At 37.6% G+C, this 25,512-nt stretch overlaps 1 protein-coding gene and 1 long non-coding RNA gene across 3 annotated transcripts in view; both read right to left on the bottom strand.

The window, feature by feature from the left end:
* Positions 1-657: 657 nt before the first annotated feature.
* The window catches only part of whrnb (whirlin b), a 48,787-nt gene continuing 23,932 nt past the window's right edge, over positions 658-25,512 (bottom strand). The window contains exons 4-12 of one of the 2 annotated variants that reach the window (XM_028034880.1): positions 20,640-20,914; positions 19,318-19,354; positions 18,191-18,376; positions 17,893-18,084; positions 15,543-15,617; positions 12,831-13,527; positions 8,826-8,998; positions 5,772-5,903; positions 658-4,712 (exon numbers count right to left, since the gene is read on the bottom strand). In XM_028034880.1, the coding sequence (XP_027890681.1) occupies positions 4,536-4,712; positions 5,772-5,903; positions 8,826-8,998; positions 12,831-13,527; positions 15,543-15,617; positions 17,893-18,084; positions 18,191-18,376; positions 19,318-19,354; positions 20,640-20,914 (1,944 nt within the window). In that variant the 3' untranslated portion in view covers positions 658-4,535. The remainder of the gene's footprint in view (positions 4,713-5,771; positions 5,904-8,825; positions 8,999-12,830; positions 13,528-15,542; positions 15,618-17,892; positions 18,085-18,190; positions 18,377-19,317; positions 19,355-20,639; positions 20,915-25,512) is intronic. The other variant, XM_028034881.1, reaches the window with a different exon arrangement.
* Positions 21,356-25,469, bottom strand: LOC114155139 (uncharacterized). Its single transcript, XR_003597674.1, has 2 exons — positions 25,415-25,469; positions 21,356-21,452 (listed from the first exon to the last, which is right to left on the bottom strand). It is a non-coding gene; the product is annotated as an uncharacterized LOC114155139 (long non-coding RNA).

Here is a 25,512-nt window from a genome sequence, read left to right as displayed (position 1 = left end):
CAACTGGTCACTAGGAGGATGCTGTCTGCATGAACGTCTGGGATCTTCAGTGCAACAGGCAGACTGTGTGGACCTCATAAACTGGCATACTGATACAAACACTGACATAACAAAATGCTGACTTATGTTAGCACTTTAGATATTTAATAACTTTATCAGCCTTTTCAGCTTTTCCTGAAACTGCAGTCATCCATGTTCCATGAGGACACGGACATAACACAATACTATTCTAACACAGTCCATCAACGGCCTGCATGACCAGCTTTCTTTGGTTGAACCCCTGTATACATGAAGGCATAATAAGTATAAGCAGGCCTTACATTGAATGGAAAAAGGAGGTTCTGTTAGAGTGAAATCCCTATTGAAAGCAAACTATTTCCTGGTGTATTTAGAGTGGATAACTTGAAGTGACAATCTTTGCTGTTAGCAATGAAGTACCACAATCTGGCTTGAATTTGTCAAAACACTGTCAATTATGCAATATGGAACATATAAGATCTAATTAGAAACTTTATTGTGTACTTATATACTTAGTGCACCTTAACTGAAATGTTATGATGCAGTTAAAAAAAATATAAGAGGATTTTTCATTTTTCATTTGCATCAAATACCTCCAGTGGGATGTTGAAGAAACATGAAATAACTGGCACAGAAATGTTAAATAATAATCCAACAGTTTTATTATTTTTTGTAAATACACTTCTATAAATCTATGTGCAGTCTCTATATGTAGTATATATTATTGTGTAGTTTATATGTTTCATTGAAATGGCACATCATCAAACCAACACTTCAGATATGAATCAGAATCTTCCTTGACTCAAAAAAACATTTTAAAATATATGTTTTATAGTAATCATCTCAATGTGACTGTAGCTGGACTACATCACTGCATTTCAAGAAGATAATCACAAAAAAAAAAACAGATTTGTCCTAAAATATACTGTAGCAGTATATATTCTAATATCACGTATTCTGGCTGGGATGTCATTAGATTCTTGCCACAGGTGGCGAGCGACGCAAATAAGTCACCTGCATTAAAAAGTCTGAATCTTTTACTAGATTTAACTTTTAAAAAACATTTCTGTTGTGAATTGTTTTTAGTGTACTATTTTAAATTCAATATATTTTTGGCTTGTAGACCTGTACACCTTTACATACTTTTATAATTTGAATCAGCAATATAGCTGCTAATTCAAAGAATGATTCTATTGCAAAAATATGGAATAGCTACAAATGACACACAAAACAGTTTTGTTTACCTGCAAACACTTCTAGATTAGTAAAATGTATATTGTCATAATTAATGACTTTACATTTTTAAATCAGATCAAGCATTACAAAAGATAATAATAAAAAATCTAAATTTAATATAAATTTTAGACACTCAAAACTCAAGTTACGTTCTTGGAGTTTTAGAATCCCTTCCACTCTTTCAGCTGACTTCTGTCTTATCAGTTTCCTGTCAATCAGCCGGTGCAGCAGCTCATTAAGGTCTGTAAGCTCTTGACTGCATCCCTGTTTTTGCATGATTGGGTTTATGTGGGTAATTGTTTTAAAAACGTAAATAAATACAGAGTGGCTTCATCGCTTTTCCGTAGAATTGAGTAATTTAGGGCTCCAAGCCTGCAGAGTGTGCAGAACAAGCAATGCAAAGCATGGATGTTCACCCACTCCAACAGGGAACCCGACTGTAATTTCTGTTTGTGCAAATTTATATTCTTCTCTGCTAAACTTGCTTGGACATATGGTTGCATGTATAGACATGACCGTTTTAAAATTGAGGTTAACATTTTCTATCATATCCATAGACTCAAGAGCATTGAATCTTGATATCTTGATATGATCGGGGGCGCAGCCAGGAATCTTGGGCCCCATGACAGAAAATTTAATTAGGCCCCTCCAGCGCAGCTGCTGTTACATTTTCTTGACTCCATCTGACCCATCAAAAGCGTCACAATTTTGAAGGCTCGCAACTGCCTTGCTTTCTTTGGTCCAAAACTGATCCTACTTAAATATTTACTTCTAGTTAATTTTCACATGCAACAGTCCGCAGACTGTGTGCAAATAGGTTGCTTAGTTTTTTTACGTTAGTTTTAGCTTACTGAAAGGTCTCTACCCATCAGCAACAGGCAACATGTAAAATATACACAAAGCAATCCAGACTTCTCAAAAAATGCTATGTTGTTCCATTTTGTTCAAGCAGCACTATATAACTTTAATAAAAAATGTTTTTTCCAATTTTATTAAAGCTGTCACTATGTCGTGACAGTTTGCCAAGAGGCAGATAATATGTGAAAAGATCAATCTCTTCCACCTCCTCCCTGAATTACTATTGCTAGCTAAAGTAATGCAACGTTCCGAACAAAAACAACCAATCAGAACCAGGAGGAGGGTCTTAGCGCTGTCAATCAACCTCATTCATTCACTGCTAAGTGTGCTAATGGACAGGAGACTGCCTTATATTATCATTTTATAAAGATTGATTGAATTTCTGCCAGTAATAAATATGTTGTTTTTGTTGTGTAACTGTAAAAACAGCAGAAAGACAAGAGAAATCCACATAGATTCCCTGGAATGATGCTAACTAGCTTGTCACTGAACCCAGTGTTGCTCACCTTTTTCACTGGGACAGAAGAAAGGTTTTATCTTGGTGTCTCTAACAACACTTAACAACAGTGAGCGCTAACTCATCTGTTAAATCCGATGAAAGATACAGGGGCAAGTTAAATATACTGCTCAAAAAAATAAAGGGAACACCTTAAGTGTTAAACACCTGTTTAAGTGTTCCCTTTATTTTTTTGAGCAGTGTATATGAATAGATTGGTAATTTCTTCCGTCCTTCATTAATGAATGTAATAAAAGTGAAATTGAGGGGAAAAGTGGTGGTCTCTAGCTAAGCTAACTATGCTAAATGGTTGATAATGTCACAGTCTACCCACCTCAGTTGGAAAAAAACTGGGTTACAAATAGACACTCTCGACTTTTTTCTCTCTCTTTTTGAAAACCTGATTTTATTAATTTTCTTGGCAGCATAGTAACTGCCACAGTCGTTTTTCTTTTCTACTGACTGACGCTGAACACCTGCACCATCGAGTGTGCAAAACAGGATCAAATCATTTCATACAGATCCGGGGTGGGGGTGGCGGGCGGGGGTCAGTGCAAATATGAATGTGTGTTTTTTGGTCTGGGAATTAAGAAAAATATATAAATTTTGTTACTGACAAGGCCCCCAAATTGTTTTCTATTTCAATACCAAAATAAAAAAAATGTATAAAAAAACAATTATTTTGTGGCAGAGCTCTTTGTCAGTCAGGGGCCATCGGAATTGTCCTAACTTTTCCTCCCTAACCTCCCCTGCTCTGTAGACCCCAGTTAGCATGCTAAATGTTACCGTTAACAGCAGCAATATAGGCAAGTGATAGACTGAATATGACTCGTTCAAAAGGTTTGCCAAAAGAAAACCTCCTGTCTAAAATGAATTTGGCAATTGGATTTAAGACTTTAATAATGAACCATAAGACTTGTGAATCTATGACAAGTCACTCCAAATGAGAGTGGAAAGTGGCCATAATGCTGATTCAAAGCTAAATTCAATGTATCATTCTAGCTTTCAAGGTTAGAGGTAGTTGATTAAGGCATGTTTTGCAGCCTTAGGATCTGCTCACCTTGATGTCACTGAGTTAACCAAATTAGATTAAGAAAAGATTCCAGATGTCGCCGAAGGCAGAAATTACCACCAGAAATTAATAACATCATGCACAAGATAATTATGAACAACTATTGCTGCTAATGGTGCTTCTACAAGCTGTAGAATAAAAGAAAACTCATGAAAACTTTTGTTTTTCTATAACTGGAAATGGAGGCCTAAAAAACAGTTTTTCAATAGTCTGAACTAATCAGTTGTCCAGTGATAGTGAGGAGCTGACTTTCCATTTCTATCCATCAGCTTTTTGAGTCAACATTTAAGTTTTCTTTTAGTTGGAGAATGCTGCATCTTGAAAATTCACATGTTCTCTTCTGAATTTTGATTTGAAGTTAATTAAATGTTAGTGATAGTAATATTTTACAAATCACATTCTCTAAATGTATTGCCAAATTAAGAAGTAGCAACACTTCTGCCTATTTCTTTCTTCTCCATTATTGCATTCATTATTATTATTTCTTTTCCCTTGATTTTTAAAATGGTTTGTGTGATGAGATTTTTTTTCTGCCTTAATATTATTTTTCCCTCTCACTGACATAATAAACAAAACACATACACAGTTAGAATATTTCCTGTTATAAAACTAAACTAATAACATTTGACTAAGTTATTATTTATGAAATATTAAATATTAATCTAACATCCTTTTCTATAATTAGCTTGTACAAATTTCTATAGAGAGATGTAAGCAGAAATCCAACACACCTTTGTGGTATCCATAACCCTGAAATGAATTGAGGATGTTTAATAGAGGGTGTTAATTGAGAGTTCTCAATGGTGCATAACAACATCTTTTCCAATTAAAGTGTACTGAGCGACTGTCTTTTTTCTAGAACCCTAGCTCAGCCACCAGGAAGTCGATGTGGTCCCTCTCTTTGGTCTTGAAAGCTTCAGCAATGATTCGGGCGATCTCTTCATGTTCCTGTCCTCTCAGGGAAATTCCGTTGACTTCTAGGATGACCTGGCCAACCTTCAGCTGGCCACAGTTATGAGCTGAGCCTCCTTTCTGTCAATGTGGAGGAAGGAAAGAAAGTACAAATTAGTAAGACACACTGACATGTGGATGACTGTTACGGTGCCAATATTTTCTTGAAATAGGCAACGTAGTCACAAAGTACTTAAAAAAGACAAAAGTGGGGTGTTGGGTGGTGGAGAGGTTAGAGCGGGCGCCCTGGATACAGAGGCTACAAACCTCGATGCGACCGGGTCTGACTGCTGTGACTTCACTTGCTGCATGTCTTTCCCCCCTTCTCCTCTCCTGTTGGACTACAATCAACCAGTGCCAAAAAAAATTCTTTAAAAAAAAAAAAAAAAAAAATTGCCAAAAGTCCTGGAAATTGATTCAACCCATTTCCAGTGATTACTCAATGTCCATTTCAGTTGATTACATTTAAATTTTGCTCCATTTCTGAGTTAGTGTTTGTCTGTATTCTGAAGTCAATTCCATCATGTCCATGAGGCCATAGAAGACAGTGTAGTCAAGTATCATGTGTCAGAGCTTCATGGACTTTTTGAAAATCACATTGAAAAGTGAAGCTTTTCCAGTGCATAGGTCACAGCATTTACATTTGCTGGAAGAAAATGTAAGTAATTTGAATCACTGTGTAAAGAATTATCTGCTATGTAGCTAGAAGCTTCTAGTCAGCAAATATGATTCAGGCATCTGATTAGATTTCTTGGTCCTACTTGATAAAATACCTTAGTGACCTGACAATCAGAGAGACTGATAAAAAAAGTAGACAGGTTGTCCACACAGTCCCAGAAAAAAAAGTCTAACTAGACTGAAGACGGGAGAGTGTTGGAGGGCCAGGTGTTCGGACATAGGATGTTATCACACCTTAATCCTCCATCATACACCCGGTCCCAAATGGATTTGCATTAATAAACTGCACTGAAATGTGTAAATATCAGCTAATAATAGAAAAGCTTACTGAAGCAGAGAGATGTTGATTATTTTGTACTGTTAAATTGTCCCAACTTAGTTCATCTCTTATTAAACCAAAATATGCTAGACAAAATCCTGGCTTAAACTCTTAATCAGTACCAATTACTTTTGCCGTCTTACCTGAATGGTCACAATGCGTGGCAAAGGTTGTCTTGTATTCGCTCCTCCCTCTATAGCAATGCCCAACGTGTTGGAATTTTTCACCACTCTGACTAAGGCAGTGTTGAGTGCTGAAATAGGTGAGCTTGTCTGCTGGGAAACAAGGTGAAGAAAAGGTAAGCAGGAGATGCTCTGTGGGACATCATCTGCCTACTGATGTTTATTGATGAAATTTAAAATCTGGAGCCAGTAGTGTGTTCAAATGAGTGGAGGCAGTTCATCCTACTTTGAATATTTCAGATTTGTTTGAACTGTCCACAGGCAGAGATACGTGATCATTATAACATATACAGTAGATATTGTATAATTCAGCATAGCATTTCATCTTTTTGACTTTGTTTATGAAGGCTTAAACTGTATTAATGTGTTTGATGCTGAGTAAATAGAAAGAGTTTCACAAGAAAAATGGTGGTCCAGGGGAGAAAAGCAAAATTGGATTTTAACCCTTTCATGCATAGTGGTCACTACAGTGGACAGCTATCTAAAAGCCATTTTCTTGTGCTTCCTGTGGATTTTTATGTTATAAATGCACACAGACCACTGAAGTGGACACTAATGCATCATAAAATATACCATCAACTACTGGCCATCAGCTGCAAATGCAAGAAATTATTTTTGTTAAATACAATATGGCCGACAGACAAAAAGGCATGAGAACCGACCCGGTCCCTCCTTCTACTGTAGACGACTCTTGCAAGTAAAAAAAATATTGTGACATCAGATTACCCCTAAGGAACAATACTACTGATGTATTTTTCAAATAACAACTTTGTATTTGGACAAAATTACAATTGATCACAAAAAAATATATATATATATTTTTACAAAAAAAATTTCCTACCTTTTTTATGCCTTAAGAAATAAATTTAAAAAAAAGAAATTCTGACACAAAGGATCATAATTCATGCATGAAAGGGTTAATGTTGAGCCTGGGTCCATGAAAACAGAAACGCTTTGAGGATTAGGAACATCATCAAGGCCAGGATGACTCCACACCCCCCAACAATCCTTCAGCGTCTACTGGGAACCAAGACTCTTTATCAAAGGCCTCATCTTATCAAGTCCAGGACAGCTCATCAGAAATTTTGTCACCTGAACAGATGATTCTCAACGTTAGTGAGAAATTGGCTCGTCACGTTTTGCTGGGACTTCTTTCCTGAGTTCCCAAAAAGCATGTTTCTCGGATAAAATCACTTCTCATTTTTGTGTTCCAAAAATAAGACCACCTGACTCTGATTCCTCAGAGCACCGTCCAATCATTTCTGAGGTTTAGGATTGGGTGCCAGACATTGTCTTTGCACCTGCGTCTGCCCCCCCGGCAGTACGAAAGAGGACAGTATCTGTCCGGATCACTAAAAGAAACTTTACAATAAACAGAAATGCTGAAAGTAGCAGTCTAAAACCAAACCTCAGATTCATCACCTTCATGCCGAAGATAATTATTAACAACTACTGCTAGTATTGGTGCTTCTACAAGCTGTAGAATAAAGAGATGGACTTTCATAAAAACTTTCTTTTTTCCATAACTGTGAGCCACAGCCTAAAAAGACAGTTTTTCAATAGTCTGAACTAATCAGTTGTCCAGTGATAGTGAGGAGCTGACTTTCCATTTCTATCCATCAGCTTTTTGAGTCAACATTTAGGTTTTCTTTTAGTTGGAGAATGCTGCAAATTCACATGTTCTCTACTGAATTTTGATTTGAAGTTAGTTAAATGTTAGTGATAGTAAAATTTTACAAATCACATTCTCTAAATGTATTCTTTTGCCAAAGTCTTCTGCTTTTTCCTTTCTTTTCCATTATTATTATTATTATTATTATTATTATTATTATTATTATTATTATTATTATTTCCTTTCCTTTGATTTCTAAAATGGTTTGTGTGATGAGATTTTTCTGCATTGTTATTTTCCCCTCACACTTCCCTTATAATAAGCAGAATACACAGACAGTTAGATCATTTCCTGTAATAAAACTAAACTAATAGCATCTGACTGAAGTATGATTTAAGAAATATTGATCTAATATCCTTTTCTTTATTTAACTTGTGCAAATCTATTTGTTCCTGACAATACTGAATCACCTGTATTAACTGAATCAGCGCCCTGTAATTACAATTTTTTAAGTGAGAATAGAAAATGTAACAGAGGAGGAGGGGTTGCTACAACATATCAGGATTTGCTAAACTGTAAGAATGTCTTTTTAGGGCATTTTGACTCTTAAATATCAAGGAATTGAGGTAAAAGGTAATAAACGAACCCTGACACTAACTCTACACAAAACCCCAAAATATGTGGGAAATTTCTTTATTTACTTTAATGAACTTTTCTCTCTTATATGCACTGATTATGACTGTTTAATAATTGTGGGAGATTTCAACATTCATGTTGACAAACCCGAAGACAAAGAGGCATAAAAGCTGTGTGGTATACTCGATAATTTTGGTCTAGTTCAGCATGTTTAAACAAGCAACACACTCAAGGACACACACTGGACCTGGTTATCAGTAAGGGTCTGAATAATTCCAATGTCTCTGTAACTGATGTCACACTGTCTGATTATTTCGCTATTATCTTTGAAAGTACTTTATCCATTGACTCACTTAGCCAAACAGCTACTATCCCAAAACATTATTTCACAGTTAACACAGCAGAAATATTTTATTAAATCTACTCTTCTACCTCGGTTCTGCTCTGCATCTCCACAACCAGAACCAAACATGGAGAAACAGCATTCAGCTTCTAAGCACCACAAATTGAGGACACACTTTTGTAAAACAGCTGAAACACTGAGTTATTTTAAATCAAGACTAAAAACTCCACCTGTTTAGAGTTGCTTTTCAAACATTATAAATGAAACATTAATCAACATTTGATGTGTAACAAAGCAAAGCCACTTGACAATTATTTGTGCTGTATAACTTAGTATTTTTTGTATTTTTATGATGTGAAGTATTTTTAACTGCCTACTTGCTGAAATATGCTATACAAATAAACTTGATTGATGACAGCCTTACTTGTCTTGTGGCCCCTGTAGGAGGCGTGTGGGCCCCTTGGAGTTCCAGATGGCCCTGCTTATTCTTGGTTGGTCTTGGGCTGCCATCCTTAGTTAGACCGCCGGTCTCTCCTATATCTACACCGCTGTCTTCACTCAGAGTCTGACCACTGTCTGACAACTGAGACAGGGCACCTGGAGGAGGAAGGATCAGATAGTACACCTTTTATGAACTTGTATTATCAAAAAATGTCAATGTCTACAGATGTTCAAATAAGGTTTTTCTTTCTCGGTTCAGTGAGAATGTTCAAGCTGTAGCTTTTTCTCTCAACTCTGTCACATCAATAACAGAAAAAGTGCATGTCTAATTTAGAAATCAAATGAAACTGCAGTATTGAAACCTTGGCTCTCATGAAGATCAACACTGCATTTTAAGTATAATGGTCCTGTGGTTTTTCACTGTTTTACATAGAGTATGTCTGGACTGGATTGGTCTTTCATGTTATGCACCACAGTTTTTTTTCAGTCTCATTTCTATGATCTAAATCATAAACTTTAAACTAGCAAATAATTTCATGGTTTGACAATTTGGCAGTTTAATTTAGCCAATTTTTAAAGTCAATACCTTTCTAAATACAACTGATTAAAGCAGCAGTTATTTAACTTTATCAGTTAATTAACAGTGTGGCCAAGTACTGATGATGTATATGTTAAAGCGGATCACACAGACTTAGTTATTGAGTACCAACACATTCTATGCCTGGACCACATGTTTAATTACACACTCAAAATACCAAAAATGTTGGCTCAGCCATGTAGATCAATAAGTTTTCCAAAGACTTCCATGGCAACAAATGAAGAAAATCCAGCATCAATACATGCAGATTGTTGTGTTGAACCTCTAGCCATGAATACAGGAGGCTTGAATAACATTGTTTAAAAAATAATCTTTATTAACCTACTCAACAAAAAGAAAAGAAGTTTCATCAAAGAAACTCTGATCATGGGGGGATTAAAACACAGGACTGAGACACCAGTCGTTCTCTTTACATCACTTTTGGTTTATGTAGAATTCTGCAGAAGAAACCTTGGAATTATAGGTTCCCCAGGATTGCCACCGGCAATCAACGCTGGCTGCCAGCCTCTTCATCTCTGCTGTAAGATGGACTTTCACTGAGTTTGGCCGCCTGCCAGTCATGTGCCACTGGTGCAAACCAGAGGTAAGATGATGTCCCATATTTCCAAGGTGGCTTATGCTAACCATGCATAGCTATTGCTAAATATTCTGGTCTGCCTGCCCTCGTTGTTTGTGATCCTGGGCAAGACGCTTCACCCACCGACTGCTAGTGTTGGTCGTAAAGGCTGATGACAGAGCAGCTGTAGTTACCATCCAGTAGTTAGCCATCTTCAGTGTGTGAATGAGCCCTTTGAGATTTCAATTGAAGATATATAAGGCTTTGTAAATAAAATTGATTATCATTCATACTGAACAGTGACTTTACTTTAGATTATTCTATGGTAATAAGATGTTTTATTTGTTCCATATTTCTGGCGTTGCTGTGTGAAGGACATACAGCATGTTTTGGTGTTAAATCTGAATTAGCCAAAATTATTTAACACTCTGCAAATTCCTCGTCTGTTTTTTCAATACTTACAATTCATATGAACAACAGTGGGAACAATTTTTACTGCTTAAAAACAATCTTTGAAAATACAATATGATTAATTTTGTAATTGACAGTGCCCCAATTTTTTATTTATTTCTATGAACAAAAAATAAATAAATAAATTGTGGAGGGACCCCAGTCTGTCAGGGGCCCTTAGAATTGTCATAACCTTTCCCCCCTATACGGCGCCCCTGCTCCCAGTACTTAAGCTCCTCTCTTTCAGTCTTTCCTTGCTGGTCTCTGCTGTTTCTTCTCCATTTATTCTCTGTACTCCTTGTGTGTCCTTATGGTTTTCAGTTTGTTTTTCCTTGGATTATGTTTTGCATTTAGTCCTGGCTTTCTGTGAAATATTTTGTAAGTTTATTTTCCATAATTTTTTCACTAAATACTTCTTCATCATCTACTTCACTTCTCCTTTGTTCTGCATTTGGGTCCTCCATTAATCAACCATCATCAATCATGACAATCCTAAGCTATTATTACTGCCTCGATACCACAGAGTGAACAGAATTCAGATGGCAAGAGGAACTTAAAATGAATCTCACCCTCAAATCAACTTGTTTTTGCTGTCTAAATATGTCAGTTGGAGTTCTGTCTTTATGTTTCTGTGCAGATTTCAACCTTTTTGTGAAATTCTTTCAGTTTGACATTATTTTGCCTACAGCTGTCTCACAGTCAAGAAGTCTATGGTCAAATGGTTCTTAATTTTCCCAATTTTCCCATTGGTTGCAACAGCACAGCTTGGTACGACTTCGTCACTTTGGGCATAAAAGCACAGCACTCCCTCTCTTTCCATCTCACCTGCCTGGTGGTGAGTCAGGAGTTGGAGTAGCAAGTGTTGCCATGGTGACTGGCAAGCACTGATTGATAGCATTACTCAGCTTTACAAAGCAATGTCAACTCGGAGTGGAATTGGTGAAGGTATGGTGTTAAACAGATGACTCTCTGAGACTGGCTGGAAAGCTGAGGGAGCAGGACAAACCACTGGCAGCTAGTGGCTACTCTCACTGCTTGCTTAGGACAGACAGGCTACAGACTGCAAAGTGTTTTCTCCAACAACACAGAAAAAGCGTGACTAAATTTATCACTAGCTGTTTTGAAAAAATGTCACTAAAGGAGTCCGGAAAATCGCTATAAATAACCACAATGTGGATAAGTTGACAACAGTGCTTCTTTCGTCCTGATCACAGTCCCACTCACTTCCTCTGCTCATCACACAGTCGGCCATGTCTGTTGTCTCTGTCCACTTTTTCAAATCTGCTAGGGGCAGGGCTATGCTTTCAGAGGGTGGTTAGTTACACTTGAAAGATTAAACTGGTGATGTCTGTGTCAGGAGTGGCCAGGACATGTGAGAAGGTGGGTGGCTTAATTCCACAGTAGAGCTGCAGCGCTGGTTGGGGAACTGTACAGGCGTATTCTTAGCTCTGATTTGTAACCAACTTACAGAGGGGTTGTGATCAGGCTAGCCTGGAGGTTTCAACAATGATAAATAGCATCAGAGAGCTGCAGCTTCACCTGCGGTACTAGAACAGCTGGAGCACTGGATCAGGGGCTTGTTTCCTGTTAGAGGCTGGCAGTGATCACAGCTGTGCCAAGAATCTCCTTCTCAGCTCAGGGCCTATGAACAAATGGAGCATTTGTTGAGCAGGAGCTGTGCATGGCTAACATAGCTCAACTGTGGAAAGTTGGGGAGTCTTCTGGTTTCAGCAGCTTTCAGCTGACATGACTCGGTGAAGCTGTGTCTCTCAGATCTGGAATGAGCATCAGCTTTTATCCTGAAATCTTAGGGAATCTGCATAGTTTCAAGGTTTCTTCTGTAGAAACTGAACAAACCAGGATCAATTTTATTCATTCAGTATAGGTACTGAATCCATGAAACAGCACATATATGTCTTTTTCATTCCAAACTGACTGCAGTTGCAGGCACTTCCAAGACATCACAGAGTTTCCTTCTTAAAACTCCTCCTGCTACTGGGACTAGAGTTAACCAACATTGTCAAATCCGTTTATCATACCAGCTTGTATTTAGTCCTTCAGTCCTTCATTGCTGGAAGCACAACAACATGCTTACTCTGTATGAGGGACTGCTGCAAAGTTAACCACTAAATACAATCATCTAAGATTCTCTAGATATAAGACTATTTACCATTAAAGACTGACTGCTAAATAATGCAAAGTTTGACAGCATTATGTTATAACTATGATAGAACCAAGTTATTTTTAATCAAATTTAAATCTATCTTTATGCATTTTGATTTGGTTATTTACTCGTTCAAAACAACATTTATTGTTACCTGCTATTATATAAATAGACTGAATTGAGTTGAGCAAATGCACTCATCCTAACACTGGTGACATACCTCTTTGCTGTTGTCTGGAGTCTGCAGACAGCCGGTTCATGTCTGTAACAATGATTTTGTGGGTGAGGGCAGGTGAGCATGGCCGGTCTGGACTACATGATAGAGAGGCAGGTATCATGTGAGAGGGACATGGGGAAGGACACGGCGAAGGACGCGGTGATGGATGAGGTGATGGCATTGGAGATGCTTCTTTAGAGGAGGAGGCAGACTTTGAAAAAACAGATGACTTTTCATATGAGCTTGACCGCGAAGAAAGTTTTACTGCTGCCTCTGGTTGAACAAATATGGAGGAGTCCCGATGGTGCAGGAAGCCCGGACATGTTTGGTGTCCTGAAGTGAGCCGGTTGAAGTGGCCAGTATGCTGAGTGAAGTGTGAATGGGTGTATTGTTCTGAGCCAGAGAGGTGAGGGGTGCTCTGGCAGGTATGTTGGAGTGTACTGAGAGATGTATGATGTTTTGTAGCAGCACATGTATGCTGGGCAGATGTTGAGAAGGGCTGCTGGGACGTAGGGAAGGACTTTAGTGACTTGTGGAAGCATTCTTGAAGCAGGCGAGTGGGACCAGGAAGGGGTACACTGGAACTGGGCTGCAGTAGCCGGGCTGCAGGCCGCTGACTGAGCTCTTTGTCTCTGGTTTGAATATTCTGGGCCTGGACAGGTGCAGCCCTGAAAGGTGGAGGAGAAGACCTCGCTTCATCCTGTCAGTGAAAATGAAGAGTGACATAAAGAGGGAAATTTGAAAATCCCCAAATCCCCTTAATGTGCTTTAATGATAGAAGTGCTTGTAATTCCACAGGGAAGGCTCTCAGATGTTTCAGTTCAAATGACAAAATTAATGAAATCACTAAATACGTATATTTACACATATCCTACAACAAGGAGATTACAGTCATTAACACGCCTCTCGTTGAGAGACACTGAGTCCTTTTCAAAACAGTAAAAGTCACTTAGTAAAACCAAACAAAATCCCCAAAAAGTGGATGACAGACTAAGAACTGAATTGGTCAGAGTGTCCACAAGCTCTAGCTTAACCAAATGGTGCACAAGGACATTAAGAGGAACTGAAGCTGAAGGCATGAGAGAAGAGGAAGGTGTGTTTATGTGCAAATTAAAAGGACAACTGAGAATAGGTGTGAAAAGCAAAACTTTGTAGCCAATATGAAATTCAATCACTAGCCTAGAGGTTGCTGAAGAACAACCTCTAGGCTTTGTCAATTGCTGCTGTTGTTAGTCTGAAGGAGCTCAAAGGGAAAGGAGTTTGGCTGAAGATTCCAGCTCCATAGAGAGACTTTGGGTAAATAAGCAGCGCATTATAAGAGTAGTTGAGTTTAGGCAAGCCGAACAGCTGCCATGGGAGATTCAAGGACTTCTCAAAAATGTATGAGTCAAAGCAACACTTCAGGTATGTTTTATTTCTTGAGACAATGACGCAAAAAAGGATTATACATGAAGTCAAGAAAATTACAGACAACCCTGAAAACTAGACTCTCCAAGGAAAACAGAGTGTCTTCAGTCAGAGGCTTCTACAAATTTGCTGTAATATAGACTGCTGCAGGAGCTTTTTACAATAACTCTTTGAAGAATATTGAATTAATTTGAGTTACAGCAACATTTAATTTTCCTTTGGGATCAATAAAGTATTTTGGAATTCAACTGAAATTAATTTTGATGAGGGAATAACATTATAACATAATTACATGATATAAAACTAAAAAAAATCTATTTTGAATAATAGCCTGTCTTTGAGAGTATTGTTTTAATGATTTGTTCTTGAACCAGTAGAAGGTTGCTAAGGGCAGTACCCACACTCTTAAACCTGAGGAGTGGAAAGAATCATTTAGGAAAGAACTTCACATGTCCTCTTCACTACCTACACAAATCACAATATTTTCTAGAACTACTATTTTCAAATTGCTGTATGAAGACACAAACCCCTCATCATGTTTTGTGAAGTTCAGTTTTTTGTTCATTGGTGAGATGACCAAAAAACTCATTATTCATTCTAGTAAAACTGAAGAGATGCAGATTGACCCTCAAGTCAAGAGGTGACAACTCCCCACTTTTAATTCACGATGAGAAAATCATGCAGGTCTGTTCTAATAGATATCTGGGTGTTCACTCAGATGATCTGTTCAGATGTGAAATTTATGTTCATATGTTGTGCTCCCACCTACAGCATAAATTGTATTTTTAACCTATACTGAGGATTCAAAATACATTTCAAATTCAAAAATACTTTATCGATCACAAAGGGAAATTAGATCTTTGGGGTTGACCAGAAATGTATGTTTTTATTCTATTAGGCCATATTGGAAGAGAACAATCAGGTTTTGTATGTCAGTGTATGTGATAATCTCTCTAGAACTGGAATATAAACTTAATCATCTGGTATAAATGTCAATGAAGGTTACAGGGAGGACTGATAATTCCTCCCTGCAGTTCATCTGGTCTGTCCTCACTGAGGGTACTGTTTGATCTCAGTTACATCCTCAACTCGCTCTACGAACTTACTGTCTAGCAGACTGCATGGAGCCCCCCCTGCAGGCTTAATAGATTTAAATTAATCAGAATAATAAATATGTTAGGCACATAGTTTACTGGTATGTTGATGCTCTAGTCTGATGGTGTGTTTGGAATATGTTGGAAGGTGCTACATATGTTCACAATCAAAATTTGACTTTCCATTAAGTAAGTAAAGAAAAGAATCCCATACCAGTGAAATGTTTCGGAAGCCATTCCTGTTCTTTTCTTGTTCTTTTTCTATCCAGTTGCCAGTGGAAGCTTCAGCCTGAAAGAAAAAAAATCACAGTTTTAATGCAAGTGTAAATGTGAAAGGCATATGGTCTAGTTTAGATTGCAGCCAGATGGATGAGCCTTGGACAACAGGACGACAGAATGAGTCCTTGAACAAACTGTTGAATAATTTAAAGCTTTATGTCTTACTGATTCATTGCAGCAGTTTTCAAAATGGACCTCAGGCGCTGATCTTTTTTTTTCATACAAGGGGTATTTATATGGTGTTTTAGTAATAGAAGAATTCACTCATTTTCTTCAGTGAAAAAAAAACAAAACAAAAAATCTGCTCACTCTACCTCTCTGGCAGACTGCATAGAACCCCCACCTGTAGACTTAATAGATTAAAATTTTAATGTGTACCTTATGGTGTTATTTTCTGTGAATCAACCTACAATTCTGAAATCCTCCAAAGGGTTTACTGTGAGAGAGTTCAACAGAACCTGGTGCTAAAGGAAATCCGTCATAACTATAATGTGACCAAGCAAAATGAGGTCTCTGTGGATTGATGTGGACTAAAAGTGATCATCAATACAATGTACTGTAGTCTCTGTTATGACCCAGAAAGCTGCACTTTGTCGAGGGAAACTGAGGGAACAACAGAAAGATTTGAAAGATTTCAATGTCACTTGTAGCCAAGTTATTTACCTGTTAAAGTTGACAATCATATAATTTCTTTTTAATAACGTTGTAAGGTTAACACAATGGTAATTTTGAACTCTTAATCCTGTGATGTAACATTACTTGAAAGGTTGAACTTGCTATGTTTTAACGGAGGTCAATTCAGCTCAGATCAACAAGTGACATAAAATAACAATCTTTTTAGTTATTCAACAAAAACTAAATCACAGCGCTGTGGGAATGTGTCAAAAACTGTTTAAACTAAACAGATTAGCAACATTAAGTCTCAGTCTCCTCTGTGTGACTTTATCAGATTTTCATTAATGTAGTGGTAGGGAGGAAAAAAAGGTCCTTCAAAAGGAAGTTCTGGATACCTTTGGTAAGATGCAAAATATGTGAAAAAGGTCAGAGTAACACACAGGCAGTGTGTGTGTGACAGCATTTCTGACACTCAAGGTTATTTTCTGCAGCCCCAGTCTGGTGAGGAACAACTTCTGAGGCACACATCTCTGCCGTACGCCCACACACACGCACGCCCCCACACACCCACACACAGAGTATAAGGATTTTGTTCTCAGTGCATTTCTCAGAAAAGTGGACAAACTATCTTAAATGATAATACAAAAGCATCGATAACTGGACATGGGGGGACAGCGACAATTGTTTTCACTCCATTGTATGAAATAAAAGCAATTTTATTTCATTGCTCTTCTCTGCCTGGGATCTGTGTGTTGGGTCAAATAAAGCGAGAAATGTTGTGTAAACAAACCTAATAAATAGATAAAGAAGAATAGTTTGGTAACCTGACCTTTTCTTAAAGTTTTCTTAAAATTTAACAGGACTGACCTAAACCAGTCCTTTTAGAAAACACAACCAAAACACAACTAGAAAACCCAAGAATGGCTAAGAGAAAAACACTGGACTATTCTGAACAGGCCTGCTATCAGTCCTGATCTAAATCCTGTTGAACATCTGTGGAAGGAGCTGAAACATCTGGAGAAGGTTCCCTTCAACTGGAGACACCTGGAGCAGTTTGTCCATGAGGAGTGAACCAGAACACCTGTGGACAGGTGAAGACGTCTCTCTGACAATTAGAATTTGTTTGGTTGTAGTGATTGCCCCAAAAGGTTGAGCCTGTAAATACCTGTAAATATTAAATTGCAGGTTGAACCACATTTTAAAATCAATGTCTAATTTTCATTGTTTGATTTTCAGTAATTGTTTTTTTTTTTTTTATCATTTATTAGTATTGTTAGATTAAAGTTATTTTAGTGACCATTGTGGACTTTTTGGTTAATAAAGGACAACAACAATGTTGTTAATATGTGTATATCATATTTGTTGTCAAAAATTGTTCTATGAATCAACTGAAGTGATTTGACTTGTTTTTGATCAGGTGACATCATATTCATTTCATTTTAAGATCTGAAAGGGACCATTTATTTAATATGTTTAACAAGGCAATGAAAACATTCTGTAAAAATGCTGAAAAATCTTGCTTTTAATTTCTATTTCAGAAACTTTCTTGCGTTATCAACTAACAGACTTCATCCTGACTCCTAAGGTGAATGCAGTCAAAAACACAAGAATGGCATCAAAACACTAAAGGTGGATTTCACATCGTCAGGTATTACAGAGAGGGAGGTTACCACTGGATGGCTGATCTGTCCTGCATCATGTATCACAAGACCTGCATGGCTGCAATGGCCTGATTGATGTAGCACTCTGAGACCTCCTTGCCAGGCCTGATGAGCCTCTCTTTGATGGTGCAACACCAGCCTGTCATACACCTCCAGATCCTGAGGAGCCACTAGACTCCTGACCTCAGACAACAAGGACAACTGTGGGTTGGATAAGAAATGAAAGCAGAAAATAAAATAAGAGCATATTGAAAGTGAGCATGGCTTGTGATTGAAATCAGGTCAGGTGTTCCTCACACTCCTTTACCTTCGCATGGGTGTTGAAAAGCTCAGAAAGAGCCATGGTCAATGGCTCCACAATGATGTGTCCTTGCTGATACTCCTGCAGGTAGTAGGCCATGGTCTGCCTCTCCTGTTCTGTCAGCAGCATGTAGGCCTGTTGCTCCAGAGACACCTGAGCACCAGGTGGGCTAACACCTCTGTACCCAGCCGACTGAGACAAAAGATTTCTTTTCAGTAAGAAAAGTCCAAAGCACCAAAGGAGCGAAAAATGCATGGTTACTTGACTGGCAAAAATGTATTACAGTAACCCTGCCTTGTGATTATAAATCAGTTAGATAGATTAATTATAAATATAAAAACAACTCGTAGAAGTGCCAAAGATGTGTGAGAGTGGTGAAGTGGGAACCAATCTTTGAAGAAACTCTGTTTTTAATGAAATCAGATTTCACAAACCCAGAACTCATGTGTGATTGGTTAATTGAAGGCTTTGTATAAAGCCTTTCTTTATACAAAGAAGGCTGTACCTTCTTTGTGTAAAGAAGGGAAAGCCCTGAGCCGCTACCGACGACATTGCTGCAAGACTCTCTACAATTATCAATTATAAATTATAAAATATAATTTTACAAGATATAAAATTATATTCGTATTTAAGTGTGCTGTACTGGTGCAGAGTTATCAAATCAATTTGCAATTCAGTCCATTTATGTCTGTGTTTAAAAAACAAATCAGCAAACAGGAAATGTTTTCAATCAACTCAGTAATGTTTTTTCTGTATTGGATCAGTGTCAGTATCGGCCAATTCTAAACCTCAGATATCTGTATCGGCATCAGGAGTGAAAAAAGTGGATTGGTGCCTCCCTTATTAAAAGTCTGCAGCATTGTATACAACCTGCAGGTGCCTGGTGGATGCATCATTAACTACAAAATACAGGGAGTTACCCTAACCCAAACTATATGTAACAAGTACATGAATCACTCTTTCAAAAAGCTGCCTCGATATAATTAGCTGTATTTTGGGAAACTGCCACTAATTAAAAAAGATACATTTTACAACGGTCCTAATCTGGCTTAAATTTAAAATCTGCATCCATCTTCATTTAGTTTGAAATACATTTGTAGGATGAGGAATTAACAGCAATGTTGCTTTCTCACCTTTCCAAATACAGGTGTGGCTCTGGCAGATGACGGTCTGCAACAGGGACAAAATATCAAATACTATATATGTAATGCATGTAGAAAAACAGTGTCAACTTCACAGCACAAAAGAGGAATTTAGTAGATGCCTCGACAGAAAGAGAAAGTGATACAGGAGAGTGAGGGTGAGACAGGAAATAATTCTAAGGCTAAAGAATAACTTGGACTAAAGAGACGTGATAAACTAGAATAACAAAAAATAACAAGAAACAAGAAACATAACAAGAATCACTAAGGAAGAACAGGAGTGGAAAACAGGGCAAACTAAATAGAAAAACCTAAGGGACACTAAAAGTGACAAAGATGCAAAACCAAACTCAAACCACCCTAGATCCCAAAACAAATTCAGTAAAGAAATTAGTACTTAAGGTTTGTTGATATAACAACAGCGTTCAAATGACAATAAGGTACTGTAACTGCAACAAAGGGCCAGAACTGATTTTAATCAGCAAGGGCAAGGTCATAACTGTCAGGTGATGTTCTTATGGATGTTATGCTAAAATGGTAAATATGGTACTAGTGTAGCGTTTTATGAAGTCCAGAGGACCCCAAAGAGTTTCATACTATATTCAGTCATTCATAGTCATAGCTGCCCTGAGACAGCCTGTCAGAGGCGAGGTTGCCATGCATCTGCACTACCTCCAGCAAGGAGCTTAGAATTATATTTTAATAATTATAATTTAATAAAACCAGAGAAATATTGATTCTCACCTTTTGAGTGCTCCTATGCCAATTTTTGTCACAAATAAAAAACACATTGTCCAGGCAATGCAGTTAAGGTCTTTAACAATATTTAGTTACACTAGTGAAACAAACAAACAAAGTCATTAGCATTTGGTCCTATTTTTAATGGTTCATATACAGAATTCAGTGAGCATATTTCAGGACTCGCTAACAATTTTTAGACAATTGCTGGAAATTTGCTTTAAGCCACTTCTGGCCTTAATCCAGGATGCATATTCTGTAATCCTGTAATGCAGGATGATGCATATTCCACATATTATAATCATTATCACATTGAAAGCACTATGTTGTCATCCAGTAATCGATCTATGTCAAAATATGCCTAATTTCACACATGAGTATACTAAATATCTACATTTATATGTATTGTATATACTATCTAAGTCAACAAACTCTACTTAAATTAGTATTTGATTGAAAACAAAAACACATATTACTATAAATAAATTCAGGCAGTAAATGGTTAAATGCCTTGATTATCTAATTCCACTTGTGGTTCCAATGTAAGATTCTTTAGCCTAGCTTAGCATACTTACCTTGTATTGTTGCCACTGGCACTGATGCTTGAATGACCAACAGCACCAACACTAGGATGTGAGACAGAATTTAGGCCAGATGTTGCATTGGTCTCAGCGATGACCTGACCACAGATCCATTTGGTCTCATCCACAATTGTACGTGCATGAGGCAGACGGCCCACATCCCTCAACCTCATTAGTAGGTGGTGCCCTGACTTGAGGATGTTAACTGCCTCATCATGGGAGATAGTGACAAAGCTCTGACCATTCACCTCCAGAATTTGGTCGCCCACCTGCAATAGACATAGTGCAACTTCTTATGTTAATTTTCATCATGGAATCACAAAACTTAGGATCACATACAGTCAGACATATCTTAACCCTCCTGTTATGTTGCAGGTCAAATTGACCCGTTTTAAAGTTAAAATTTTTTTTTAAATAGTTGGAAGTATTTTTTTGCATGAGACTTAATGGTGAGCATGTCTTAATAGGTGCACTCTACATATAAATTGAAAATGTATTCATTTTACACATTTACCCCCCCGCGTCTACATATTACATAGATACTGTTCTGGTCAATTTAACCCGGTAGTCAAGTTAAAGGGTGAACATTTTTTTTAAAATGTCCAATTCTATATGTTTCCTTGCAGCTATGAACCATATTTCACCACACACACACACACACACCCACATGCCACCACACACATACATGCACACGCCCACACACCCCAGCCCACTTTCTCACTATTCTCTTCACTTCACCAGGAAACTGTGAGAAAGCAGGTGCTCATACAACTTTTGACAGGAACCTTTTCTGTTCCCGTGGGCAAACTCCACCCACACTGAGTGACACTCAGCAGAAGTGGAGGGAAACATGAATACTCTCTGCATGACTCATTTATCTTGATTTTAATCAGCGGTCAATTTGACCCAGAACAGAATATGTGTCTCAAGTTTTTGTTTTTTTTGGTATATCCTAGTTATCCTAGGTGGCATTGCTCTAACGACAACAACTGACTTAGAGCTGTTTACTTAACTATAAGGGTGGCATGACTCGGCCTTCACATAAGAACACCTACAGCAAGAAAACCTGTAAGTGAGAGGCTGCTGTGTCTTTGCTATCTGCTGGATCCACAGCAGGCTCCAGTACAACAATTGGTTACCATGACGACTTTGGATGCAGGCTAGTGGTAAGCTATTGCTGAACAAGGAGCTACACTGATTTAAGGTGACCCCCTCCTCCTTCAATTGTAGTTTGATGTTCTTCTGAAAGAAAGAAATTATTTCAATGATTTCTTATTTAAGGAGAACTGCAGTTGTTTTTTTATGTTTTATGGTATATGAAATGACACCCTGCTCTTAATCTGGACTTCATATTTCATAAATAACCACTGTTTGTAATCAGTTCTGTGTCCTTGGAAATTTTTAAGGATAGATTTGAATTTAAAACATTTTAGTGCATAAGAGCTTCTATTTAAAAAAAAACACATCGCCTGTTTACGATGACTTTAGGTCTATTAGTTTTCCCTACTTACAATTCAGTAACTATAGGAAAAATAAATAATAAAAAAACAATGCAAAACAATCAGTGTATTTTCCCTGTTTCATGCTGCAGAAAAAAACTGTGTGACTCAATGTATCACAATGACCTTCAGTCGCAGTTTTAAAAACAATGAGCATGGAATTTAAAGCTCTCTTAACTTTACAAATCCATTTATCATCTTGAGGGTGCCAAGTCTCCTTCCTTGTCTCTCTCTCCAACACATAAACATAGAGGCCAATGCTGGACTAAAGCTAATTATCATGCTGCAGAAGCTAGACAATCACCAGAAGGTGCGACAGAGGACAACATCACAGACACAAGGCAATGTGTTTACCATTCTTTATCATTCCTATCCAATCACTGAACAGTGGTATAAGCACTACTACATACTGACAATTTATTATAATCTTTCACTGACACAGTTGTGCATCAGTGATGAAATTGTGTCACAATCCCACTACCACTGCAACAGCAAATTAAGTTCAAATATTATTGCTGGATTTGTTGTGGCTCTTTACAATCATTCTAACTAATGTTGGAACACAAATCCCAGTGATCCATACATATACATCATTTTAGTATTTTAACAGTGACAAATACTGTACCAAAGGCACAAGCAAATCTTTAAATGACAAATGCTACATATTTTTGGGGGGAGGGCCTCGGGGGGTGCATTCTGTATATTATTACAATATCTAAAGTACAGTAAAGTTGCAAGGGTTTTGCAGGAGTAGGATTTAAGAAGTCACACTGACTCATAATGGTCATAAAACTATTAATAAACTCTGTAAAAAAAAAAGACCACAAATGTGATCTAGACCAGTGGCTCCCAACCTTGGTCCTCAAGTATTTCGACCCTGCATGTTTTAGATATGTCTCTGTTTCAGCACACCTTATTCAAATGATTGCATGACAGCTATGGGGTGCTGCTGAAAGCATGTTAATCACATATACATGTGTGTGATTAACTTATAGAATATGTGTTATTCTCTGCCCTGCTAAAACATGCAGGATAGCGGTACTTCAAGAGAAGGGATGGACACCACTAATCTAGGGGAAATGGCTTCATACATCTACAGTCAACATAAATAAAATTGTCACAGAAATTGTTACTGTGACAAAATCTGTTCAAAATAATGTTTATAGTTAAACTATTAAAACTGACTTCAAGTGTGTAGGATTAATTGTGCTTTGATGATAATCAATAAAAGCAAACTAAACAACATTGAATGTGAAACATTACATTTTTAGCTTACTGCACAGAAAACAGGCTGTAAGATTAAACAAGTCTTGCAGTCAATCTGTGTAGAAAATCCCTGAGGTTATGTCACTGCTATTGAGAAACAACATTAAGGTTAGGTTAGAGTATGGCAGAAAATTTTTATCAAATGCTACATCAAAGTTTTGTAAAAAAAATGAAACAGGAGAGGACAAAATGAGACCAACCACGCAAAGACAGAAACAAACTACGGCGGGGAGGAGTGGATGATCCAGAGAATGTAACAGTGAGGGATACAAACCAAATACCCCAAATCAGTTTGGTGGAGAAACCACAAACTGTACTCAAATAAGAAAAAACTTACTTTGTTGTATGTATTTTTACTCAACCAGAAGCAATAAGTAGACATAAAAAATTAGACTAGTCAGAGTAAACAATTATTTGGTAAAAAGACTACTTGATTACTGAGTTTGATGATAGCATCTGCTTTAATTTGTAAAAATCATTTAATTAGATAGATATTTTTTTTATTCATGTGTCATAAAAAACAAAATAAAAAGTTAATAAAGACAATAACTATATAACAAAACATAAAATTAAGGCAGAAGAGACATTTACAATTATAAATAATTCAAAACATAAAACCTTTGTAACCAGTACTTACAACAGGCAATGTATATACAATACTTAGAGCAGATAGTACACTGCCTGTCTGGTCAAAAGTCATCACCAAAAAACAGGTCAGACACTAATATTAGAGGATATTAAAGGCAGGCTTTTACTCACATTTTCTGTCATATGTAATAAGGTTAATTTCTTGATCCATCCATCCATCCATCCATCCATCCATCCATCCATCCATCCATCCATCCATCCATCCATCCATCCATTCATCCATCCATCCATCCATCCATCCATCCTCCCTCCCTAAGTTTATCTGGGATCGGGTCGCCAGCTGAGAAATATCGTCCATCCGTCCTGGGTCTTCCTCTGGGTCTTCTCCCGGTGGGACGTGCCTGGAACATTTCATCAGGGAGGCATCCAGGAGACATCCAACATGATGCCAGAGCCATCTCGACTGACTTCTCTTGACGTGGAGAAGCAGCGGCTCAACTCTGACTACCTCCCAAATGAACGACCTTGGCCTAAAGAAAGGGTGCTCAAGTCCAGTCCTCGAGAGCTACTATCCTGCAACTTTCAGATGCATCCCTGCTCCTGTCTGTTGGAGTAAGGATGCATCTAAAAGTTGCAGGACGGTAACTCTCCAGGACTGGACTCGAGCAACTCTCAAGCCCATACCTCCTACCGAGAAAACTAATTTTGGCCACTTGTATCTGTGATCTTGTTCTTTCAGTCATGACCCAAAGCTTATGACCACAGATGAGGATAGGAACATAGATTGACCGGTAAATCAAGACCTCCGCCTTTAGTCTCAGCTCTCAGACCTGTACAGCACCTGCTGCACTGCAGACGCTGTACCAATCTGCCTATCGACTCCATTTTTCCCTCTTCTCAAGATACTTAAACTCCTCCACTTGGGACAGAATCTGGAGAAGGTACTCTACTCTTTTCCAGCTCAAGACCATGGTCTCAGAGCTATGGAAATGATTATGAAAATGATTACATTTGCACCTGAGTCAGCTGTTTGTAATACTGGGTATCAGAAGGTTTTGTGTTTCACATGATAGGCTACTCATTTTGTAATATATTGCTCCTATTTTATAACACCTGAGCACTGACAAATGTATGCTATATCTTCTATTAAATATAGTTAGCTGCAGATTAATTTTCGTGAGTAAATATTGAAAATGCAGTAGCAATATGTAGCCTCAGTAGCTATGGTGACTTATGTAATGTGAAACAGCAAAACAATCTAGAGAAAATTGTTATGGTTTTCTGATACTATCCTAAGCAATGATTGCTTTTTGACATTCTGTCTGACTGTTCAACAATGCATTGGACATGTATTACAACTGTCAAATAACACATATGCCAACAGTGAAACTTTGTGGAAAAAAATGCATCCACTACAAAAATGTACATTTAACATTTTTAAAAGTACGTTCAAACTGTTATGTTCATTTTCTAGTTTAGGACATGTTGATAGGTTTCTTCACTGTGTCATAGGA

This window comes from Xiphophorus couchianus, chromosome 12 (genome assembly GCF_001444195.1).
Source record: "Xiphophorus couchianus chromosome 12, X_couchianus-1.0, whole genome shotgun sequence".
NCBI classification, from domain to species: domain Eukaryota; kingdom Metazoa; phylum Chordata; class Actinopteri; order Cyprinodontiformes; family Poeciliidae; genus Xiphophorus; species Xiphophorus couchianus.
Note: the sequence above shows the minus strand (reverse complement) of the source record. Positions and strands in the feature narration are given on the sequence as shown.